Raw genomic sequence first — 21,029 nt, forward strand, 5'->3', positions numbered from 1 at the left:
AGGGTTGCTCTCTGATACATTCCCACTGTCTTTCTTCATGGATGTTAAGTGCTTTCATGTTTGACTTTTTTGTGTATTTTAGTTGCACCCCAGTGTTTAGTCCTTTCTTCCACATGGAATACTTTTTTTAATTCTTGTTCCCCAAAGTCAACATCTTTTTGTAACTGTCTTTCTGGGTTTGTTTCTGTCAGGGGATTGATAAAGCTGAATTCAAAGCAGAGAGGCATCTGTTTATAATTCTGAAACTGGTAAATATTTCCATAATGTCTTTCTTCCCATCACGTATTAGCAGATATTCATCATGGGAAACTTGACAAGAACAACTAGATGCTCGAGAAGAGTAAATTCAGGCTCTACCATATAGTAGTAGTTTAGAAGTTATTTTTCTTGCGGAGATTACCAAAAAACATAAGATAGCTGTAATAGGAAATTAGTTTTTCCTCACTCTGAACTGTAACATTTTTGTGTTTAAAAACAAGCAACTAAATAAATTAAAAAAAAAAAAAAAATAGGCTGCAGGCCCAGTGTACATAAAGGGACCAGAAAACAAACAAACTCAGCTTTATATACACTGAACAGCCCCTATGCTAAAGAACATTAATGATCAGGGATATTCAACTTACAGTCTTCCTTTGTCACCACATAGAGGCTGTTAGGAGGGCTCAATCCACCAGCTGTGTAGGCTTGTAGATCCAGTTGGTAACTTGTTTTCCCTTGAAGATCAAGTATTTTCAAAGACTTTTTTGTTAGGTCAGTGATATTCTTAACTTTAAGTTCTGGATTCCCTGTTTGTTTAGAAGAAGAAAGAAAAGCATACCTTGTAAGAAAGGATTCAGGGGGACAGCCTCAGCATTAGCAAGACATTCTTGAAGTCAGCTTACTAAATCTGGAGAACTCTCTGTGTAACGGCAAACTGAAACAGAGAATCCTGGTCATGCTGCTTGCTTGCACAGCAGCAAACAGCACAGGCCTGTGTTGAATTTTTTACTCTCATGCTTGTCCTCTTTTACTAATGTGAGTTATGTTTCAGATCTGTACAGAGTGTGCTCACAAGATGGGCACTGGAAGAATATAACCTATTAGACATAGCCATGTAACCTCCCCCGTATGTTGTCCATCCGGGGCATGTCTACGTAGGGCAGTGTGTCACACTGCCACTAAGTCACTACACAGCTCCACAGCCTCAGTGAACCATGTTTTTCTCCAATTTTTGCCTTATATTAAAAAACAACTGTGCTACCCACACAAGGAGTTGATTATTTCAAATGCCTTTGTCACATATCAGGGACCAATTATACCAGTGACTAATGCAAATGAATTATGATAAAAATATTTTTTTTAAAAGTGAAATTCAAGTATTGAGAAAAAGAAGAAGAAAAAAGCTTAAGCAAGGAAGTTACCATCTATAGATTTCATTTACCTGATTCCAAAAGTCTAGGCTTCAAGGCATCTTTTTCACCTTTTGCAAAGGAAAGACGATAACCTTCTAAAAACCCCTGACAATCCTCAATAGGCATGTCTTCCCATTTTACCAATATTGAATCTGAAGAAGTTTCTTCTACAGTAAAATTTGGTGCACGTTTTGGAGCTGTAAGGAGAATTATGAAGGAGAAAGCTAGTAAGATAAACCCTAGTACTAAATGCAGAATCTGGGTAAGTGTTGCATCAGTTTTATCTGAGGCCTGGCATGTTCAGCTTTTTCTTGAATATCTTTCCCTCACTCTCAAGAATATCGAAAACACTGAGCAGGTGACACTACAAAGATATAAGTTTATTGCTCTCCTTGTTATTAATTACTGCAATATTATCTACTAACAGCAGCTGAAAGAAAAATCTCTTCTTGGGCTGCCTTGCTACAGACCCATACACATTCTTCCTGCAACTAACGCCAGAAGATTGCATAAACATTCAGAAGTTATAAATTGCCTAGCTTTTAAAGGCTTTAACTTTGTGATCACATAGCTTGTCTTCCAAACTTCACATTGCTACCATGGAAATCTATCTCTGCTTAAAAGAACTAGGCTTAATGGGTATTTTAAGTCCTTACTGCAATTCCTGGACCCCACAGAAAGTGTTACAGCAGGTGTTGTGTAAGGTCACATAACAGGACTTAATCCGATGTTACTGCTGGTGCTGAACTCATGTTTTTGAATGTATCTATTTTGTCTCAATGGTTATTTGACCAAAGGCAAATCTGATGTTTTAGAATAAATCTACACTCTAGTGCAAAGTGAACATATTTCTCAGTTTCTAATAAATTTCCTCCATGTGTCCAGTGTATTCTTATTCCCACAAAAGCCTTTATTTTTTTTTCTTGAAAGCTTCCAAGTCTGTTGAGAATGCACACTGAAAATTCTTCTGGGAGACTGTACATTATTTTTACAGAGATGCAAACGGGTGAAGGCTGAGTTTCTGGTAAAATCATCTTATTCACACCTTCAACTTTAGGAATGAAATAAACAATGATATTTCCAAGGGATCAGATTAATTCAGCAGCAAAATTTTCCAAGCAAAGTGTCCTAGCAGAAAACACATCAAACTTCAAAGGAAGATGGGTGCTATAGTTACAATACACTTTACACAGGAGCTGTTAAAGAGTAAGACAAGTTCAGATTCCTGGGAACAGAAAGCATTCAGCCACTAATGCATTTCCATGTAAGTAAGCCTTGCTCTGGATCACAACCACAATAAGCTGAAAGCGGTGAACGCAGTACGGGAAGTGCAATTCTCAGAGTGGTTTGTACCCTAGGGTCTTGTTCTGGTTTATAAAGTTCTTATACACAGAAATGTTGTAGACATCTTTTACTCCAAATGTGCTTTGACTTGACAAATCCACACAAGCTGCCTCCTCTCCTGAAGAGGTGACCACATCCCTGTGGTTCACCTTGTAACTGTGCCTTCAGCTCTGAAGACTGCTACCTACAGAGCAAACTTCTGCTCTGTGGTAGCAAACCCTATGCCACCATACAAGCTGAGGGACAGGGGGATATTTCATGCTGGGACCTGAAGTGGCTGAAGAACTATATTAGAATTATACATAGAGAATGAGCAGAAGTCAGTAGCACTGTATGGGGATTCTGCTCTCAATCTTCTGCCAACACTGAGCTAAAAATAGACACAGTCTAAATTCACTTTGTAAAGATCCTGAGTGATAAAGTGCACTTACGCAGCTCTTTCGTATACCCAGTTATGTTTTTCAGTAACTGATATCCACTGGATTTGCAACCATATAGTGAAAAGTTGTATCTCACTCCAGGTCTAAACAGAGCTGTAAGAGAAAATCAGATAGTAAGAAGATGTCACTTATAAAGTGTGATGCTTTTAACTTTCGCATGGCACAGACTTATATAAATATGTATTAAAAAATGAGTCTTAGGCTACAGCGTTAGGTATAAACACTATCCATATTTGCAATTCTTATAAAAGAGAGGCCATCAGGTGCAGTTTAGGACCAGTAAGCAAATCTAGGTCTTGGAGAAATTTTGGTTTTAAACAAATGGAATTCAAAACAAGCTACTCAAACTGGAAAAATTACTCTTTCCATGATGAAACACAAACTGAAGTTACCAGAAACAATCCTTTTTCTTTCCACCCACAGCAGCCATGTAGATCCTGCCTCCTCCTCAGAAACAAAAATGCATTTTGAAATACATAGACCTACTGCAACAATGGTACAAAAAAAAAACAAAAACCAAAACATACAGAGAACTCTCAAAAGTGATACTGAAGCACTTCAGCAATGAATTCTAGGTCTGGAACGACTCCGCAAAACCCAGAGAGTCATCAAACTTCCATTTTATTTGTCTTTGAAGGGGGCATAGGTGTCTGATACATTGAGTATATGATTTACCACTCCCTGTGATTTCTGCAAGTCAATACCTTCACACTGAAACTCCACCAATCTTTTTCTAAACAAGATGCCACTGTGGACCACTATAGAAGTCAAGTGGATCTTGCAAGAGTTCAGGTCCAGATGGAGAGATTCTCCAAGCAGGACCAAGCACAGAGGCAAATCTGCCAGCTTGAGCCCTGCCCTCGCAGCCTGGAAGCTCCACACTGCAAGAAGCATCCCAGGAAAGAGCTCAGGAGTCAAGCAGTGCATTTAGGACAGACACGGTATTGTCTGCTTAGAAAAAGCAAGCTCTAGCCAGCACAAACAAAAACATGGACACTGCATTGTAATTACAAGCAGGAAAACATATTGCCCCCTTGACAAAATTTGCCCTCACCCTGACTTTCCAATGCACACAGTTCCGAGTTGATTTCTCTAATGGAGGCTTTATATGCTGAACTCTTCTAGAAAGCAAATATATACATCCTTTTAGGGAGCAATGAAAAATCCATCATCTTTCTTGGGTCCTCTCTTTCCTCTTCTGCTCCTACTAGTCCCACCGCAGCTGAGTCTCATTTCCCTGATCTGCCCACCAGCATCTAGAGACCTGGAATGTGCCCTGTTCCAGGAAATTTCAATTGCTGACAGCAAGCCAACACATGGAGGTCACACTTAAAAAAATCTGCCTGATGTAAAAACAACGGATTAGTCTTTCCCCCATCCTGAGCAAGGCTGTTTATGTTTAGAATCCAAATAAAACCCCACTCCCTAGATTAACCATTATGCGTTCTAATGAATTAAAAATTTGTTCAGTGTAGCTAGAAAAGGTAATTTTCAAAATAGTTAATAAACAAAGGATGAGATGGTATTTGGTTTTGGCATGGCTACATAAGAAACTAAAATAAATGCAACGCTAAGAACAGTTTCATTTGTATACATAAGCACACAGCAGTGCAACAATCTTTGATCTATAGTATTGGTGCTGCTATCATTTCACTTGCTGTTCAGGCTCTGACCAAGAAAGACTCACAAAAAACAATTTCTGACTTACCAGATTTTATCACTGCATCTGTTGTATTGGAAGGAAATTTCTGCCAGTCCACACTGCAGGGTTCAGACCCAGATGAATGACACCATTTTACTATATAGCCACAGGTCATATTGGGGTAAGAATTCCAAGAAATATAAATTCCATTCCCCATTGCCACAGCCCGATCTGTTTTGACATTGTCTACGACAAAGACGACACAAAAATCCATCAGAGGCTAGACACTTATCTGAAGTCCAAGCTGGAAGAAAGGCTTTCAGCCACTGCACAAAGGTTTTATAAACTGCAGTCATTTCTAAGAACAAGAAGTGCACTCCTGGTACTGTGAAATTCGAAGCGGTGCACTCAGCTATGCTTTGTGAAATGCTGGAAATCAGATGTAGCCTGCAGCAATCCCACAGCCAGTCTTAAGTATGATGACGAGAAGTACTGCAGCTCAGGACTGGCTAAAAAAGCACTTTTTCAAGGTAAGGACTTACAGCAGATGGCAGGTTCAAATCTGACTTGACACCAACTTGGCAGGAGCCTGCAGCTATAAATTCCTGCTGTTATTTCATCTAACAGTTTGCTTTGTGTTCCTCTCAGACTGTCTTGCTGTCACTCGCCCAATCACAGACAACAATTACTCACTGGGAATCAACAGCAAGAGTTGAGCCCCGGGTGAGCTTTACCGAGATACCAGTCTCACCACCAGGGTGAACAAACAAACAAACAAAACAGCTTTGCTTTTAGTTCTTTTGTTTGTTTGTTTGTTTGTTTCTGATTATTATAGGTTTGGCTGCTCTTGAACTGATCAGATATGGGAATAACTTCTGATTCCTGCAGCTTTCCTCCATGGCTGGCTGTCAGACAGGACCCTGCAGAGCTAAGGTATGTTTTCCAAAGGCCATCACAACAGCTGTGGCCCCACAACAGATCTTCAAAAACAGTCTCAGGGTTTGAGTTTTTCTCATTTATGCTCCCTACTGAGGCTATTATTTCATGTCATTAAAGCTATAAACCATGGAAGGCTGAAGGGCAATTTTTAAGAAGCAACGTTGTGAAAACTTCACTCTCACAGACAAGATGTGAATGCTGAAGGACTGCCTTATTCTAAATAATTTTAACAGACAGCTAAGTGTAAAATCCTTTTCTAATTTGCTCATGGCAAGAAAAACAAATACTTAAACAAAGAAAAGTCAATGCTAGAATCTTTCAATACTTTTCCCTAAAAAATTATTACACATCCAATGAAATTACACTTCCATAAAGCTGGAAAAGAACATATTTCTAATGTTTCTGCTTTAATTTTCCTATTTACAGGAAATACTTCTTACAGACTGTGAGTACAGCCTCTAAAATGCTTAAATATTCCACATTCAATATTATTTCCTGAGCCAGAAGACTAAGCTTCACCCAGGACAGTACTGCTCATTTTGGGGTATTTATAGCTGCAATCTACAGTAGTAGAAAAAAGTACCAGCACTACAGCACTACTGCAGGAGGGGAGCCAGATTATGTGCCCCAAACTCTGTACAGCACTTTTCAGAGACAGTAATAGATTAATTAAGGCAGAGTACCCTTTGTTTGTGTTTTCAGTTTTCACAAAACCTCAACAGATCTCAAGCTTCAGAGCCACTGATCTCTTACAGACATTAAAAGCACTTACAGACTGCACACAGGAAGCAGCCAGAAAAGATGTTTGGGTAGAAATGTCATCCAGTTCAGTAAATGAGTCATCTTTCATGACTCCAGTCAGTGACTCAGACAATTCCTATACCAACTTGGGAGCAAACCTTCAACGAGTGCAAGTTGGGTAACACCAAGGAGAACCTCAGAAACCCAAGTGCTCCTTCCAAGAGAAAGCTATAAAATGATTGCAAAGCTCCAGCTGCCATCAGCTGTCCCACACCACAAACCTATTACAGAGACCTCCCCAGCTCCCAAAGTCTAGCTCTCTTTCTGCTCAAGGAGAGCTACAAAAGCGTTTTCATTCTCTTATCTGTCCTATACTTTTATCTGTTCCTGTTACTTTTCCCTCCAGGGAGCAAATTGAGAATACATTTTTATGTATTGCTGTTTTGAAAAAGCACAGAAAACATTAAGAGCAATTATTTTCTTTTGCATAGAAACAAACTCAGTTTTTCTCTCGATGTGAATCTCATTCAAAGCATGCTTCTTCCTGCAAGAGATGGCATTTTCTTATTAGAACCTGAGTTGCAAGAAGGGTGGTTGAGATATCTGCTCTCTGGGTGGGGAAGAAGAAGCAGTACCATACATCCTCCAGGCAAACCAACTAAAGGAGCCAGGGGTTTCGTCTTTGGGAGATTACACTCTTCCTGGCATGCAGAAAAGCATGGACTCTCAACGGTAATATGCGATATTATCTGCTCCACAAGATCAGTGTTAAGAGCAGAAAATCATTATATGGCTCAGCTACTTTCCTTTACAAAAGCCCGCAGCAAGAGTGGCAGTGTTTTAATTGGGAAGCTGAAGTCCTACCTTCTTTTCAAACCCCAGCTCCCAGCACAAGGATGCCAACACTTTACTGGCCAGCCCAATTAATATTCTCCTGCAGAGCTCAGAGGCACTGAACCAAGAATTCCCTTCTTAAAAAGGCACAAAACACCACCAAATCCTTATTCTGATTCTCTTTGGCATGTAACACTTTTCAGTGTCTCTACAAGAATGCACAGAAATAAATTGAGCTCCATAAATATCAGAGAACTACACTAATGCTTTGAAGCTTCATTCTTGTTGTTCCTGGGAGGTCTTCAGGAAAGTGCAACATAGGCTGCACACTATCACCCTTCTTTTATGCAGGGAGGGCAATTAATTGGAGAGACACTACCCTAAGAACAAAGCAGTAATTTTTTCTTCCCATCCAGCAGAACTGATTGGGAAAAAGAAACACAAAACAAACAAACAAAACAAGTATCATCTAATTTTCAGTCATCAAACTCAACAAGGCATTCTCCAAACTTTGAAGGTGCTTAGCTCTCCACTGGGAGTACTCACCACTTGGAAGTTCTACAGTTGTTATCCTTGAAGGAGGAGATGAGCCTGCATGATTTTTGGCTACAACACTGACTACACAGTCATTTCTTCCAAGTTTTATCTCAGTACTGTTTGAGGGCTCTGTGACTTCTTTATACTCCAGTGGTTTCTCTAGCAGGTAGCAGGAAACTTCATGAGACACTATTTTTCCATTGGCTTCAGAAAGGGATAAGGGCTATGAACAGACACAGAGCACATTACAACAAAAATGGAAAAACAAGCAAACAAAAAGAAGCCATAGGATAATATGAATGGAATGTCTCAGTCGTATCTGATGGATACATTGGACTACCAGGCAGAAAAGACAGTTATTCAAGTGTAACTTTAGAAAATTAATTTTAATTTAATTTAGAAATTAATATATAAGTTTGTAAGTTTTCCACTTTTACTGGGATGTATTAAAAATTTAATTGTTCCAGTAAAATGCTTCTCAATGCAAACTTTACATTATAAGACTTCAGTAACTTCCCGTTTGGGCGAAATATTTATCTCAGTGGATAGTTATATAAAAAAAAGTTTTTAAAAAAATCTGATTTATTGACTATAAATTTCATTCATTTATAAATTCATAGGAAAATAGATTTTCATAGTTAAATTACACAATATATTAAAAATTTAAGTGTCCTATCTACCTTCCAGAAGATTTTTAGACTTTTTCCCGAAGGACTTCTCTCTCTCCAGATATCTGGTCCTCTTGCAGGAGCTAAGAAAAAAGAACATATTTTTTTTCCACACTGCATAGTAGACAATTTAATATCTGTCAGAAAACTGGCTTTTTAGATAGCTAATTTTAAAAACACTTGGCTTCACAAGTTCCACACTTTATCATCAAAGAATTGAATACACTTACGGGCTTCCAGTGTTGTGTGCTCCTCTATCCTGCTCCAGTCACTCCATCTCCAGAAGTGATCAGCAGCTGAACAGCGCACCCTGAACCAGTATTTGGTATAGGGGTGCAATGTGTTCAGCTGAGCTGTATAAGTCGAGGATTTTCCACCAGGCATGGAGACATTGTGCTGTTAAATATTTGCAGAATTTGACATGTTACATATATATTTTTTCCTTGTAGATTATGTTGAAAGTCAACATTTAAAGAAAGGTGATATTTTCCCCCAAGAATACTGACTGTGTGAAAAAAAAAAAAAAAAAAAAGCTGCAGTCAAACCCTACATAGCTATTGCTTGCCTGATAGAAAGCAGTCTCTCCAAAGACAGACAGAGCATACAGAGAAGCAGTGTGAGAACCCAACTATGCTTGGAGATTATTGAAAAATGAAAGTATTTCCTTTGCAGTCACCCTAAACAAAGGAAAAAAAACCTCAGCTGTCTGTCAAAATGAAGTCATATATAGCACAGAAATATGAAATACCAGTCAGTAACACCTCTGAGTTAAAAAGAGAGAGAACATGGACTTCACTTCCTCTGCTATAACTGTTCCCTAAAAGTGTAAGCCTTCAACAGGATGAACTCTGCACAGAGGAGCAAGCTGCTGCTGCCCACCAGCCTCGTCTAGGCCCCCTCTCTTCTATAAGCAGCAAAATGTTTGCTCAGGAGGCAAGCCAGGATTTCACCTTTGGTATTCAGAATCTGCACTCACATCGTGTTTGTGCACAGCAGACTGGATGGACAAAGGACTTTCTCCTAAGACGTATTCACAGATGCATGCTAAAGGCAGTCCATCTGCACAAGAAGCTTATCATGCAACCTTCATACTAGACAGGGCTTCTTCCTTCAAAACATAGTATCCAAGTCATACCCAGCTGGCCTCTATTCACAGCTCTTACCACAGCACTAGTCTCTCCTGTTATTCTTAAAATGGTGCAAGTCTATAGAACATTTCAGTTTCACGACTACATAAAAATCCCTAAGCCTGGGAATATGTTTTACTGATTCTAATTATAACACATGTGCATCACAGCTGCCAAAAACTGGACTCCAAGTGATTTTAAGCTGCAACTAATTGTGCATTTCTAAAGCCAAACGACAACTTGAAAAATACAAAAAAGCCAACAATCTCTCATATGGATGGAGAAGCTTCTGAAAACATCCTCAAAATGCCATGTAAAAACCCATAACAATTTCACAGCTACTTTTTTATTACAGAGGACACTTGGAAGTTTTTTATTAAGCAACCAAAGACAATGTAACAATGTTGTAAAAGCTTCTACCAAGCTGTGTGCCATGTTTCAAAATATCTGTAACACAGGGCTCTGATACAGGTGCAGAAAACTTTAAAGTTTGTAGTGGATGACCTTATAATCACTCACTGCTCCAGATTACTGACCCCATAGCAGTGCTCATAAGCAATTATGCACCCCAGACTTCAAGCAGTGCAATTCAGACTAAACAGAACTATGTAAAACTTTATTATTATTATTATTATTATTATTATTATTATTATTATTATTATTATTATTATATTTTATTATTATTATTATTATTATTATTATTATTATTATTATTATTATTATTATTATTATTATTATTATTATTATTATTATTATTATTATTTTAAGCTGAGTTGGGGGTGGGTGATGCTCAAGCAATTATTTCCACTGCTGACTGCTTCAGAAGCAGTAACTTGTGAGCAATGAAACACAGACAACTGTGGGTGAGGATATCTCACCACGAAACCAAAATCCAACACAGCAGAGCTGTCAGAGCTTGTTATTTACATGTAAAAGCCAGTTCCTTCCTCTGGTAATTCCCGATATCTATGATTTTCTCTGCAGTGCCTAGTCTCTGGGTACTACTTAGCACATCATTACAGAGCAAATACAAAATCTTAAGGCTTCCACACTCTGAAAATGCTTTGAAAGCGTTTTAAAAAATACTCTTATAAAGCACACATTTATTACCACCCTATTATTTTAGAGACAACGTATATAACAATTATGCTCAGTGTTAGCTGCATCACTTCTGTGGCTTGAGTGACTTCATTCAGGGCTGTGCAACTAAGTGCAACTGGGTAAGAAAATACCTCTGCTAAAGATTGACCTGAGGAATAAGCATTGTTGAAAAGCAGCCTCTGAGGTTAATGTGCTCATATTATAAATTTAGGCTCTGTGCACCGAGACGGTGTAATTCAGCATCCGCCTACCTGAGCTGGTCAGAGACACTCCATCTGAACACATGAACAAAGAATTAGGGGGTAAACCTCAGGATAGCTGAACAGGCAGTTTTGCCATTAGGCTTTCCCACCGACACAGATCACCATGTGCTAAGTTAGGCAATAAGGATGAAGGGCTCCAGCCAGTGAGACAGAGCACCAACACTGGGCAGCAGCTGGAAACCCAAACACTGGGAATCCGAACCCCACCCAAAACCACCACCTCCTACCCAGAGATCCTCACCAGGGATTTACCTACTGATATGCCAGTGGGAGAATCCTTCCCTATCCTGCCTCTACACCACTGACACATGAGCAGGTTTAGCAACTCTGTATAACAGCCACACACGTGCCAAGTGCTGACAGCAAGCAAATGAAATGTTCTCTGAGGAAAATGGGGGGAAAAAAAACTAAACCAACTAAAGGTTACTAGAGGCAATCAGAAACAACCACCGTGGAAGTCTGCAGGGCAGCAGCAAGACCTGGAATGAATGAATGTTAATACAGTTTGCAACGGTAAGGACAGTCTGCACAGTTGGCAGATTGTTGTCTAAAGGGTCAGCATCAAGTGCTGTGCATGAAGGCATGAATACACCTTCTCAAAATACCAAACAATACCATGGTTAAACTGACCTTCCCCTAAACTACCTAAAAGCAACCAACATAAGGAAAGCAGGCAACAATGGAGACAAGCACAACTTTTTCTGATTTTACTAGATGAGCTCTTAGTCATTACTGTATTCATCATTTAATAAGATGACCGTAATGAAGCTCTGAAAAAGATCAATATTTGAGCCAAAATAATAATAATAAATCAGTAAAAACAACACTTACCAGTTTTTGCTCGGAGTGACCATTGCTAATTTCAATTTGACACAGAAGCCTGATCTCAGCAAAACTGCCATTTATAAACCAACGTAGATGGACGCTTGTAGAGCTGTTCCCAGAAACAGTTAACTTTTCTGGAGTTTTTGGATGAACTTAAAAATTAACAAAAAACAAACAACAAAAAAACACTTATTATAAGAAAAAATCATTCATTTCAGTTCAGAAAAAAATGTTTTTAAAAGATTGAAGAGAATCAGAATAAATAAATTATTTGATTAGCACCCAGAATAACTTGGGCTTCAAAGACACCTGCAAGCAGCCTAATTCCTAAAATGCTTCTTAGTTACCAAATGTGAAAACAAATTTACTTAAGCTGCATGTTTTGGGCATACATGATAAGGAGACGGAGATTCAGAAAAACATGTCATCTTCTATTTATTTAATCAAAACAGTGAAATGTGGGGTATTTCGGAAGACCACAGTGACACATGAAATTCACCCAACCTTGGGAACTTTGCAAGTTGTAACTTAAAATCTTCAGACTAGGACAGGGAGGGACTCCTGGATGAACTCTCCCTGTCCCAAACTCCCTCCATGCTAAATTGACCTGCCAATTTACTCTTACAATTGCAGTTTCAAGGTAGTTGTCATTAGGATATAAAAAACACACAAACTTGAACTGCAAATTCAGTTTTTCAGATAGGTTGGCTGAATGCTGTAAGTATTGTGAAGCCTTGAATACTAAGCTGTGGTTGTGGAGACAGAAAAGGATGGGGAAGAGAGTCAGCACCAGAAAGGTGGTCATCTTCTCACTTTCCTTGATTACACTGAGTGTGCAATGAAATAAGTTCACAACTGCAGATGATCAGGCTATTACCAACAGCAGGTAATGCTTCTGCTATTTTCTTTTAGATCCACTTCTTTATGCTTCAAATGCTTTTGATGTAAACCTGCATAATACTTGGCTTTATAAGCAGACACTGAAATACAGGGTCACTCACAGTTCATAAACTTATGCCTAAATTTTAATTATTAATGCATAATAGAATATGAAGCAACATATAAACAGCAGTTGCTCATTATTAGATCACTAGCAGCATTTATCCATCCAGCATTGTATCCAATCTGGTAGCACTGCTGGGGAGTACTGGAATCTCCTTGTACACCTAATCTTGCCTCAGGACATGCCCTAAGTTTTCTTTTCTTATTTTAAGTTCACATTACCTAAGGAAGCAAAATACTTGTGACAACAAAGCAAAATAATCACAAGCATACTATGTCAGATTTCTTTCAAACCCCAAATAAACAAATGTCTGGCATGCAGTAACCATATCTCTTTCCCTTTATAACTCTTACCTCTCTGACTTATATCAACCAAAAGTGATGCTTCTGTTTGTCCAATAGGATTGGAGACACCTAATAGGAAATTGTAGGTTTTTTGATCACCCAGTACTGGAAAGCCACAGACACGCTCTTTGTTCATTTCATTTACTTCACAGGAAACATTTTTTCCAGATATCCTACAAAACAAAAAAAGCGGGGAAACAATTTTTAATATGGTATTTTCTAGCAACAGTCAGAAGTCTAGACTGAAAACACTATAGAACAATCGGTTCACTGACACACGGCTTACAGAATGATTTGATTGCAGTGACATATCTAATACCTCAACACAGGTGAAAGTGGCATCAGTCATGACTTGCCCTGTTCTCACATGAAACTCATCTTCCACTATCATAACATTTCCATCCTCTCACTTGTCAAAAGCTTGGAAAACGGGTAGGTCCTGTAAAACCACCTCACAAGCCACAACTAAGACTCTGGTTTGAAGTATCTTTGTTCAGATCAGCATACATTTGCATTGGAAGTATGTTCTTAATTGCCTTCTGAACTAAGGAGATATGACATATTACATCTTTCTATCGGCCCTGCCAAATGTAAAGTAAGATTTGTTGCCTGGGTTACATCCACAACTCCCAGCCATTTTTAAATCAAACGCAGGAGAGGCAGTGTGGTAACACCCAAGATCAGAGCTACATCTTTACGGGTAAAAAACAGAGTGTCTACGTCTATGTCTACGTCTGTGTCTATGTCTATGTATAGGAGTTGCTTTAATTACCATCAGCATAAACCTCTCATTCAGTTGCACAAGTTTAATTTCCTCCTTTGGACTTTTCTATTGGTGTGTGTTTTAGCTGAGCTTTGAGCTTTCTCCACGCCACATTCTCCATTTCAATAGCTCAGTGTGGGCTGATGACAAGGATGAGAATATTTATCCTTAAATGCATCATATTCATTTCATCACAGCTTTGGACTGTGCAAAACAAGCTGGGACTACATCCTCACTAATGAGCTAAATATGGGAAGCCAGTGACTAGTGCTCCTTTCCATTGAATATCTGCTCTGTTTCACCCACCTCTTTGTACTCTACCCGATGACTTTTTTAGCACTAGCATCCTGGACAACGTGCATGACCATAACTCCTCATTCCTTCTGACTTGCTTCCAAAGCCACCATGAGACTCCGTTTCCCATCTGTTGGGGTGACTCAGGCCTCTACTGTCTCCCTTCCCTGACTGCTCTTCTGGCATTAAGCGGAACCCTCCTCACCATGGGAATTTTGTTAACTCCTCAAAATCATAGCTACCATGGAATCCCACTTGCAAGTGGGATTCCAAAAATAGTAATGATTTTTTCCAAAGTAATGATTTTTCACTTTTAAGGCTTTAGATGGACTAGCATGGAAGACAAACTAGTAGAATATCAGCCTTTGCTCCTCTCTGTGGATGTTGCTGGTGTTACTTTTCCTTTTCAATATCTTCCAGGTATTGCACACTTTGCTTGCTCTACACACTCCAGTTTGTGATGCTGGGAGAAGAATGGGAGTAGGCTTATTGCTATTTTCCTTAGTAGAGTTTGGGAAATGCCCCCTGGTTTGCCTTACAATTGCTCCTTAGTGAGTTTCTATCATCCTGCATAGCAGAAACTCAGTAAATGTCTGAAAGATCTGACACGGGCAGCACATATTTAAAAATATATATAAATAAATAAATGAGTAAATTAATCCTTCCATCTCACTGTATTCTCATATTGGTTTTATTCACATGTTGGCAGCAGTCTGACACAATAAGCCCTTTATTTTGTAATGAGTCCATAATGGCAAAAGTCTTTGGGAAAAGCCATCTTTAATTTTACAAAACTAGGGTAAGGTTTTCCAATTTTGTTTTTGGAGTTCAGTTCCAGCTTCCACAAAATATGTTAGGCTGCAAACAATGGAGACTTTATCTCATTTAAGCAGACATGGAGCAATAAGTCACAGGCAGCAATGGATATATTCAAGTTCTACCTTTCCACTCCTACAATGCTGAATTGTTTTACCTTTCAAATAAGCTGTACTTTGTTCCTCGTTTTCCGTATAGTCCACTGGGTCTACCTGGTTTCCAGGTGCACTTTATTAACTCAAAGTTGGATGTTTCACAGCTGAGGTTTTGCGGAATATCAGGGGCATCTGTAGCATAAAAGGAAACCAAAACAGTTAGACAATGTATTCCCAACCAAGTGTGACAGTTTTGGGCTATTAGTTTTCTGAAAGCATCATCAGTAGTTCTGTTTTTCTGATGGGTCTAGACTGTGTGCTGCACAACACATAGTAATACTTTCTCTCCAACCATATAAATAACATTCTTAAATGAATAAATAAATAAATAAATGGATAATTACTATCAGCCCCAACTGACTAACACTTGACTTTAGACTTCTAAGTGGGTGGGTAAGCTGGTAAATCACATGCAAATATGTTCACAAGCACTAGGCTCTGACCTGGAAGTGTTTCACTAAAACTCTGCCAAGACATTTCCAAAATTGTGACCGTCAGTTTAGCCACTGAGCAATTTACAAATGCTGTCAGTTATGTATCATGTTTTTTAATGTGCCATCCCCGCCAGTGCTTCAAATTCTTCAGCCAAGTCACGTTAAGAAAATATTCCCTTTGGCATGAATTCCACCCTGAGTTTGAAAGTTAAAGCAAGCCCTGAATGTCTCGTTTTCACCTTTGCATTGAAAGTGATAATTTTTTTTTTTAGTTTGTTCTTTTCTCCCATATTACTGTAGACTGCCCTCCTGGGATGGACAGTGCTCCTAACATAGGTGGGGTAACCAGGCTGATGTGAGGCTGTGCAGAGCCCTTATCTGAACTCCTGTACACTTTTCCTCAAGAGGTAGCTGAAAAGCATCCATGTAGCTGCCTTGCCAAAGGGGTACTAACGCAAGAGGCAACAGTGTCGGGTGTAGTTCAGAATATGAGCAGAGGGACAAAAAGAACACTTACTTTGCCAGAACTAAGCTAAGTGGTTTGGATACACATTTATTTCCTCTACCATCTCTTCCCCAAATGTGTCTCATCAGCAAAAGCATCCTGACAAGTCTTCTCCCTCCCCACTAAGTAGGTACGCTGGTAAGTACCAGAAACAGTGACAAGAAACAGAATTCACCACGTCCCAGCTTTTACATTTTTATGCAAAAACTACTGCATGGGAAAACCCTAAGGGATAGTCACATACTTCATACATGGAACACTGACATATATGTGGAAGGTTCTTGCATAGAAGCAAACAGTGCACAAATAATGTAAAAATTGCATCTCACTTTAAAGTCATAAAAGGTTGGATTCTGTTTTGCATTTGCTATCAGACAATGAATATGCAAAGCTGGTAAGAGGAAGCACAGCCCCAAACTCGGAACACATTTTCAAAATGAGTCCCTCAATCCCAAGGACCCTAAGTTCAAACATAAGTGTGCAATGGGGAACAGGAGCTATTGGAAGATGACAACTCTTGTAACCACTATGGGGAAAACACACAAAATGCTGAAGTGACCAATTATAGGAAAGAAGAACCATGTACTTTCAAAAGTTTGTTTCAAGAGGTAGCTGAATCTGGAAGAGATTTCTGAGGCTGGCAAGGCTACACAGAGAAGATGCACAATGATTCAGTATCTTTAAAGAAACTTTTAAAAGAATATTTAAAAGATTATCCAAGGAAGATGAATTGTCAGCTGCATTCCTTCACTATCGTTAGTTCCCAAGAAGCTACTGCCTGGACGAGCATCTGTTACTGCTTCAAGTCTGTTTTATTACTTTCATTTGACTGGTTGGTAAGTATTTTTTTTCACTTACTATTCTTGCTTTTCCTCTTACTTTGTTAAGGACCAAACTGAAATTGATGTAAATTGAAAGTGATAAAAACTGAGTACAAATCTTCAACTGTTAATGAACTACTGAGTATTTCAGATAATGGTGAAGTGCATTAGGAAGGGATATCAAGAAGGAAAGCTGACACTACGCCAGTTTCTAGGAGAATCTCACATGTAGTTGCATGAATACTCCTTCCCCTCATTCTCTCAGCCCTTGTCACCTCCATGTGATGGAGTTTCCACAAACAAGTTTGATGGGTCAACCCTGGCTACACATACAGACTGAGGGATGAGAGGCTGGAGAGCAGCACCACAGAAAGGGAGCTGGGAGTTCTGGTTGATGGGAAGTTGGACGTGAGCCAGCAGTGTGCCCTGGAAGCCAGGAGGGCCAACTGCATCAGGCACAGCATTGCTAGCTGGTTGAGGGAAGGGATTGTCCTGCTCTGCTCTTCCCTGGTGTGGCTTCAATTCCAGCACCGTGTGCATCCTTGGGTACCACAGTATAGGAAGGACATAAAACTGTTAAGAGTGCGTCCAAAGGAGTGCTACAAAGTTGGTAAAGGGTCTAGAGTCACAAGATGTGTGAAAAGCAGCAGTCCCTTGGTTTGTTCATCCCTGAGCAGAGCAGGCTGAGGGGAGGCCTCATGGCGGCCTGCAGCTCCCTCACGAGGGGAGCGGAGGGGCAGGCGCTGAGCTCTGCTCTCTGGGGACAGCGACAGGACCCGAGGGAACGGCATGGAGCTGGGACAGGGGAGGGTCAGGCTGGGGGTTACGGAAAGGTTCTGCACCCAGAGGGTGGTCAGGCACAGGGACAGGCTCCCCAGGGCAATGGGCACAGCTCCGAACTGCTGGAGTTCAAGAAGTGTTTGGACAAAGGCTTCTCAGACATAGGGTTTGATATTTGGGTGGTGTGGAGCCAGGAGCTGGACTTGATGATCCTTACTTGTGAGTTCCTTCCAACTCAGCATATTCTATGATTCTATGGCTGTAAGTAAAATCCCAGCTCATCCTCAGAAACTAAAAACCAGAAAATAGCAGGGAAGCCACAATAGCATCTGTTTACTACCAGAACCCTAGGGTTCTCAAAATTATTTTGATTTTCATAAGGTTAGTAAACGTAATTATACATACATCCCACAAACAAGACAGTTCCATCCATCCCATCCTCAGACAGACTGCACACTACATTTGTCCCACTGGTATCTGAAGCACTGGCATTTAGCACTCTGATTGCACTGCTCCGACTGCTCAGACGTATTAGTGGGTATACTTCTGGTCCATAAGTCATCCGTTTTATCTGCTGTCCTTCTTCATGAACACAACAAATTGTCACATCTGAACCGACTGCCACGACAGTGTCCTGAGGAAAAACCCCACTCCCATGGGGCTCGGTATCTTTTCCTAGCAGAGAAGGAAGAAAATAAAATAAAAACAAAACCAAAACAAAACGTGAACAATTCGCTACAAATATGCTGTCAATCAGCTAAAACATGTCTCAGGAGTACATCAGTGCACTCAAATCAATTTTTACTAGGTTTCATTAACCAATGGTTACATCATTTCTCTATTCAAAATGCCCCCACAAGCAGTAAGTCATCAAAGCCTAAACACTTTCCCTCTCACTTTGGTTTAGTTTTCATAAAGCAATCAAAGTCTGTGTGGTCGTATGGGAACGAACATACCAGGGGACACTTCTACTGGGCTCCAGTCACTCCAATCCTTGTGGCCAACAAACTGTGTTATGTTAATAAAACAGCGAATCTTCACATAATGTGATGTACACTCCAAAGGCATATCTGATGTCCAGTTCCAAGAAAGAATGATGTCTTCATGGGTCAGTTTTGAATAATAAGTTACCTATAAAGTTTTCCCCCCCAAAAAACAAGGAGAGCATATGAACAGTTGTTAACAAAGACATATAATCTTAGAGCTGTCAATGGAATCACAAATTAAGTGAGGTAAATAACAAAATCCTGAGAGGTGGTCAGGGTGTCTCACCTAACTTTCAGTTTCTTTGTGAATTTACTTGAATAAAAGCCCGAGATGCTAAACAGCTCTCCAGCCAGGTAAGCTACCTGCCAGGAATACCATAGGATAGACATCTGAGGGATAGCAGGCAGCTTGGCATACATTTCAAAATGTCTATGTTGCACCCCAGAACACAGAGCTTCTCCTAGACTGGGTTATGCTCCAACATTTCCAAAACAAAATTCTTCCAAATTTCAATACCAGGCTACATATTTTGTAGTTTCTCCAACCTAAAAAGTATAGAATAGGTCTACAAATTCATCTAGAAAAAATGTGGGTTCCATTTGCCAAACTCTGGTTAAATTCATGATATTGAGCTGTGTCCTCAGGATATCTGCTGGTGTATATATATTGCCTAATGACTGCTGAAAAACATAACCTTTCAGAAAAGAGTTTTTTTCATGTAATGAAAGGTTAAGGAATCTAGTGATTTACTGGTGAAAAAACAATGCATTGTTTGAAAGAACAGTTCTGGGGTAACTGGAATTGGCTTTTCTATTTATTTCAAAGAAATCAGTAAAACCTGAATACTCACTGTCAGAACAAGTGAAAGAAAGATCCATTTCATATGAAAAATCTATGGCTTCCATAAATAATATACAGAAGCATATTAATTTTGATATCTTTATCACCATTCCTGTAAGTGAGATGTTGCACAAATAACAGAAATGACAGCCCCTTTCCTAGGAAGCTTTTAAAACTCCAGAAACTGATGCACAGCAAAGAGAATATCCTTTAAAAATGCATCAGAGACAGAGAAAAAATAATTTATTCCCCTGTTTTGAGTAAATTGCTTGGTATACTTAAACAGACAAAGAACTTCTGAATTAGTTTGGCTACATCATCTGGACTTTTCTTTTGGGAAGGTATCACAAGGAAAAGTCACAAGGAAAAGCAAACAACATTCACAGACCACCAAGACCTGAGACACTACTGGAGAAATAAAGCAGAAACAATGGTGTAAAATATCTGTTAAATTCATAAGCAAGTTCTAAATTAAAAAAAAAAAAAAGTTACTAGATTTTAAAAATAAGAAAAAAAGCTGTGTAAGTACTGACAGCGTAACACTCAGTGTCTGCACAAAACATTGAAAGCTACCAAAAAGTTACCTACCAGTAGCATGACTACACACGGGTTCTGCAAAGCCCTACAATCTGCATTACTGTCAGCTTTCTTCAAATGACCTCCTACATTACTGGGGGCAAAAACTGCATATATATGTTTTTCATATAGGACTTACTTCTGTGACTTTTTCCATTGTTTCCTTACGGAGAATCTCAATCTGCCAAAAGGCATCCAGTCCATATGGGAAGATTGATCCGTTATCACTCCACTTCAGAGTTAATGTGGAAGTTGGAAAGTCAGGTGTTAAACTAAGAATGTGTGGAGCAAGTGGAATAAATGCTTGAAAAAGAGAAGGGGGGAGGAAAAAAACATATTCAAGTTATTAGTCAGCAACACTAACCCTACAGGTGTTTAACAGCCACATCTGTGCTCTGAATTGGCTACTAGCCATACAAACATGTAACTTAACCTCTGTGATTAGAACAAGATGTGCTCTGTCATTACTTGAACAGCAAAGTTCCCAGGAAAGCACAGGTGCTGATGAGTCACCAGGTAGCAGTTTCTTCTAACATCTCAGCATGCAGACATGTGAGTAAGTGATCATGAATATAACTCTTCATAATGTGCAGCAGGGAAGGCATGGTATTTTTCACAACTTTCATCCAATGCCACAGAGAGTGTACATGATAATTGAAGTATATACAAGAATTCAACTAGGGAGGAGGATGTACAATCCTCCAAAGAAAGAAGGGAGTGTTCCAGAAAAGGGGGGATTCACAACAAAAGCAAGAGCAGAGAGATAGGAGAGCAGAAGCATGGTGTGGAAGAAGCTCACGTGAGGCTCTGGAGAGGATCATGAGGAATATGATTGTAAGCTACAAGAAATATAAAAGGC

The 21,029-nt window shown here is 39.5% G+C and overlaps 1 protein-coding gene across 6 annotated transcripts in view; it reads right to left on the reverse strand.

Moving 5' to 3' along the window:
* Positions 1–21,029, reverse strand: part of LOC101802159 (leukemia inhibitory factor receptor) — a 56,796-nt gene that overhangs the window by 9,717 nt on the left and 26,050 nt on the right. For all 6 annotated transcript variants that reach the window (XR_005261453.2, XM_038169722.2, XM_038169725.2 and 3 more), the window contains 13 exons: positions 20,310–20,473; positions 18,724–18,898; positions 18,173–18,442; positions 15,230–15,359; positions 13,209–13,372; positions 11,859–12,004; positions 8,767–8,932; positions 8,549–8,619; positions 7,878–8,091; positions 4,884–5,063; positions 3,167–3,268; positions 1,421–1,588; positions 624–785 (listed from right to left, as the gene is read on the reverse strand). Coding sequence is in view for 5 of the 6 variants with exons in the window: in XM_038169722.2 (XP_038025650.1) it covers positions 624–785; positions 1,421–1,588; positions 3,167–3,268; positions 4,884–5,063; positions 7,878–8,091; positions 8,549–8,619; positions 8,767–8,932; positions 11,859–12,004; positions 13,209–13,372; positions 15,230–15,359; positions 18,173–18,442; positions 18,724–18,898; positions 20,310–20,473 (2,112 nt within the window). In the remaining variant the exon portion in view is untranslated. The remainder of the gene's footprint in view (positions 1–623; positions 786–1,420; positions 1,589–3,166; positions 3,269–4,883; positions 5,064–7,877; positions 8,092–8,548; positions 8,620–8,766; positions 8,933–11,858; positions 12,005–13,208; positions 13,373–15,229; positions 15,360–18,172; positions 18,443–18,723; positions 18,899–20,309; positions 20,474–21,029) is intronic.

The sequence above is a fragment of the Anas platyrhynchos genome, chromosome Z, assembly GCF_047663525.1.
Source record: "Anas platyrhynchos isolate ZD024472 breed Pekin duck chromosome Z, IASCAAS_PekinDuck_T2T, whole genome shotgun sequence".
NCBI lineage: Eukaryota > Metazoa > Chordata > Aves > Anseriformes > Anatidae > Anas > Anas platyrhynchos.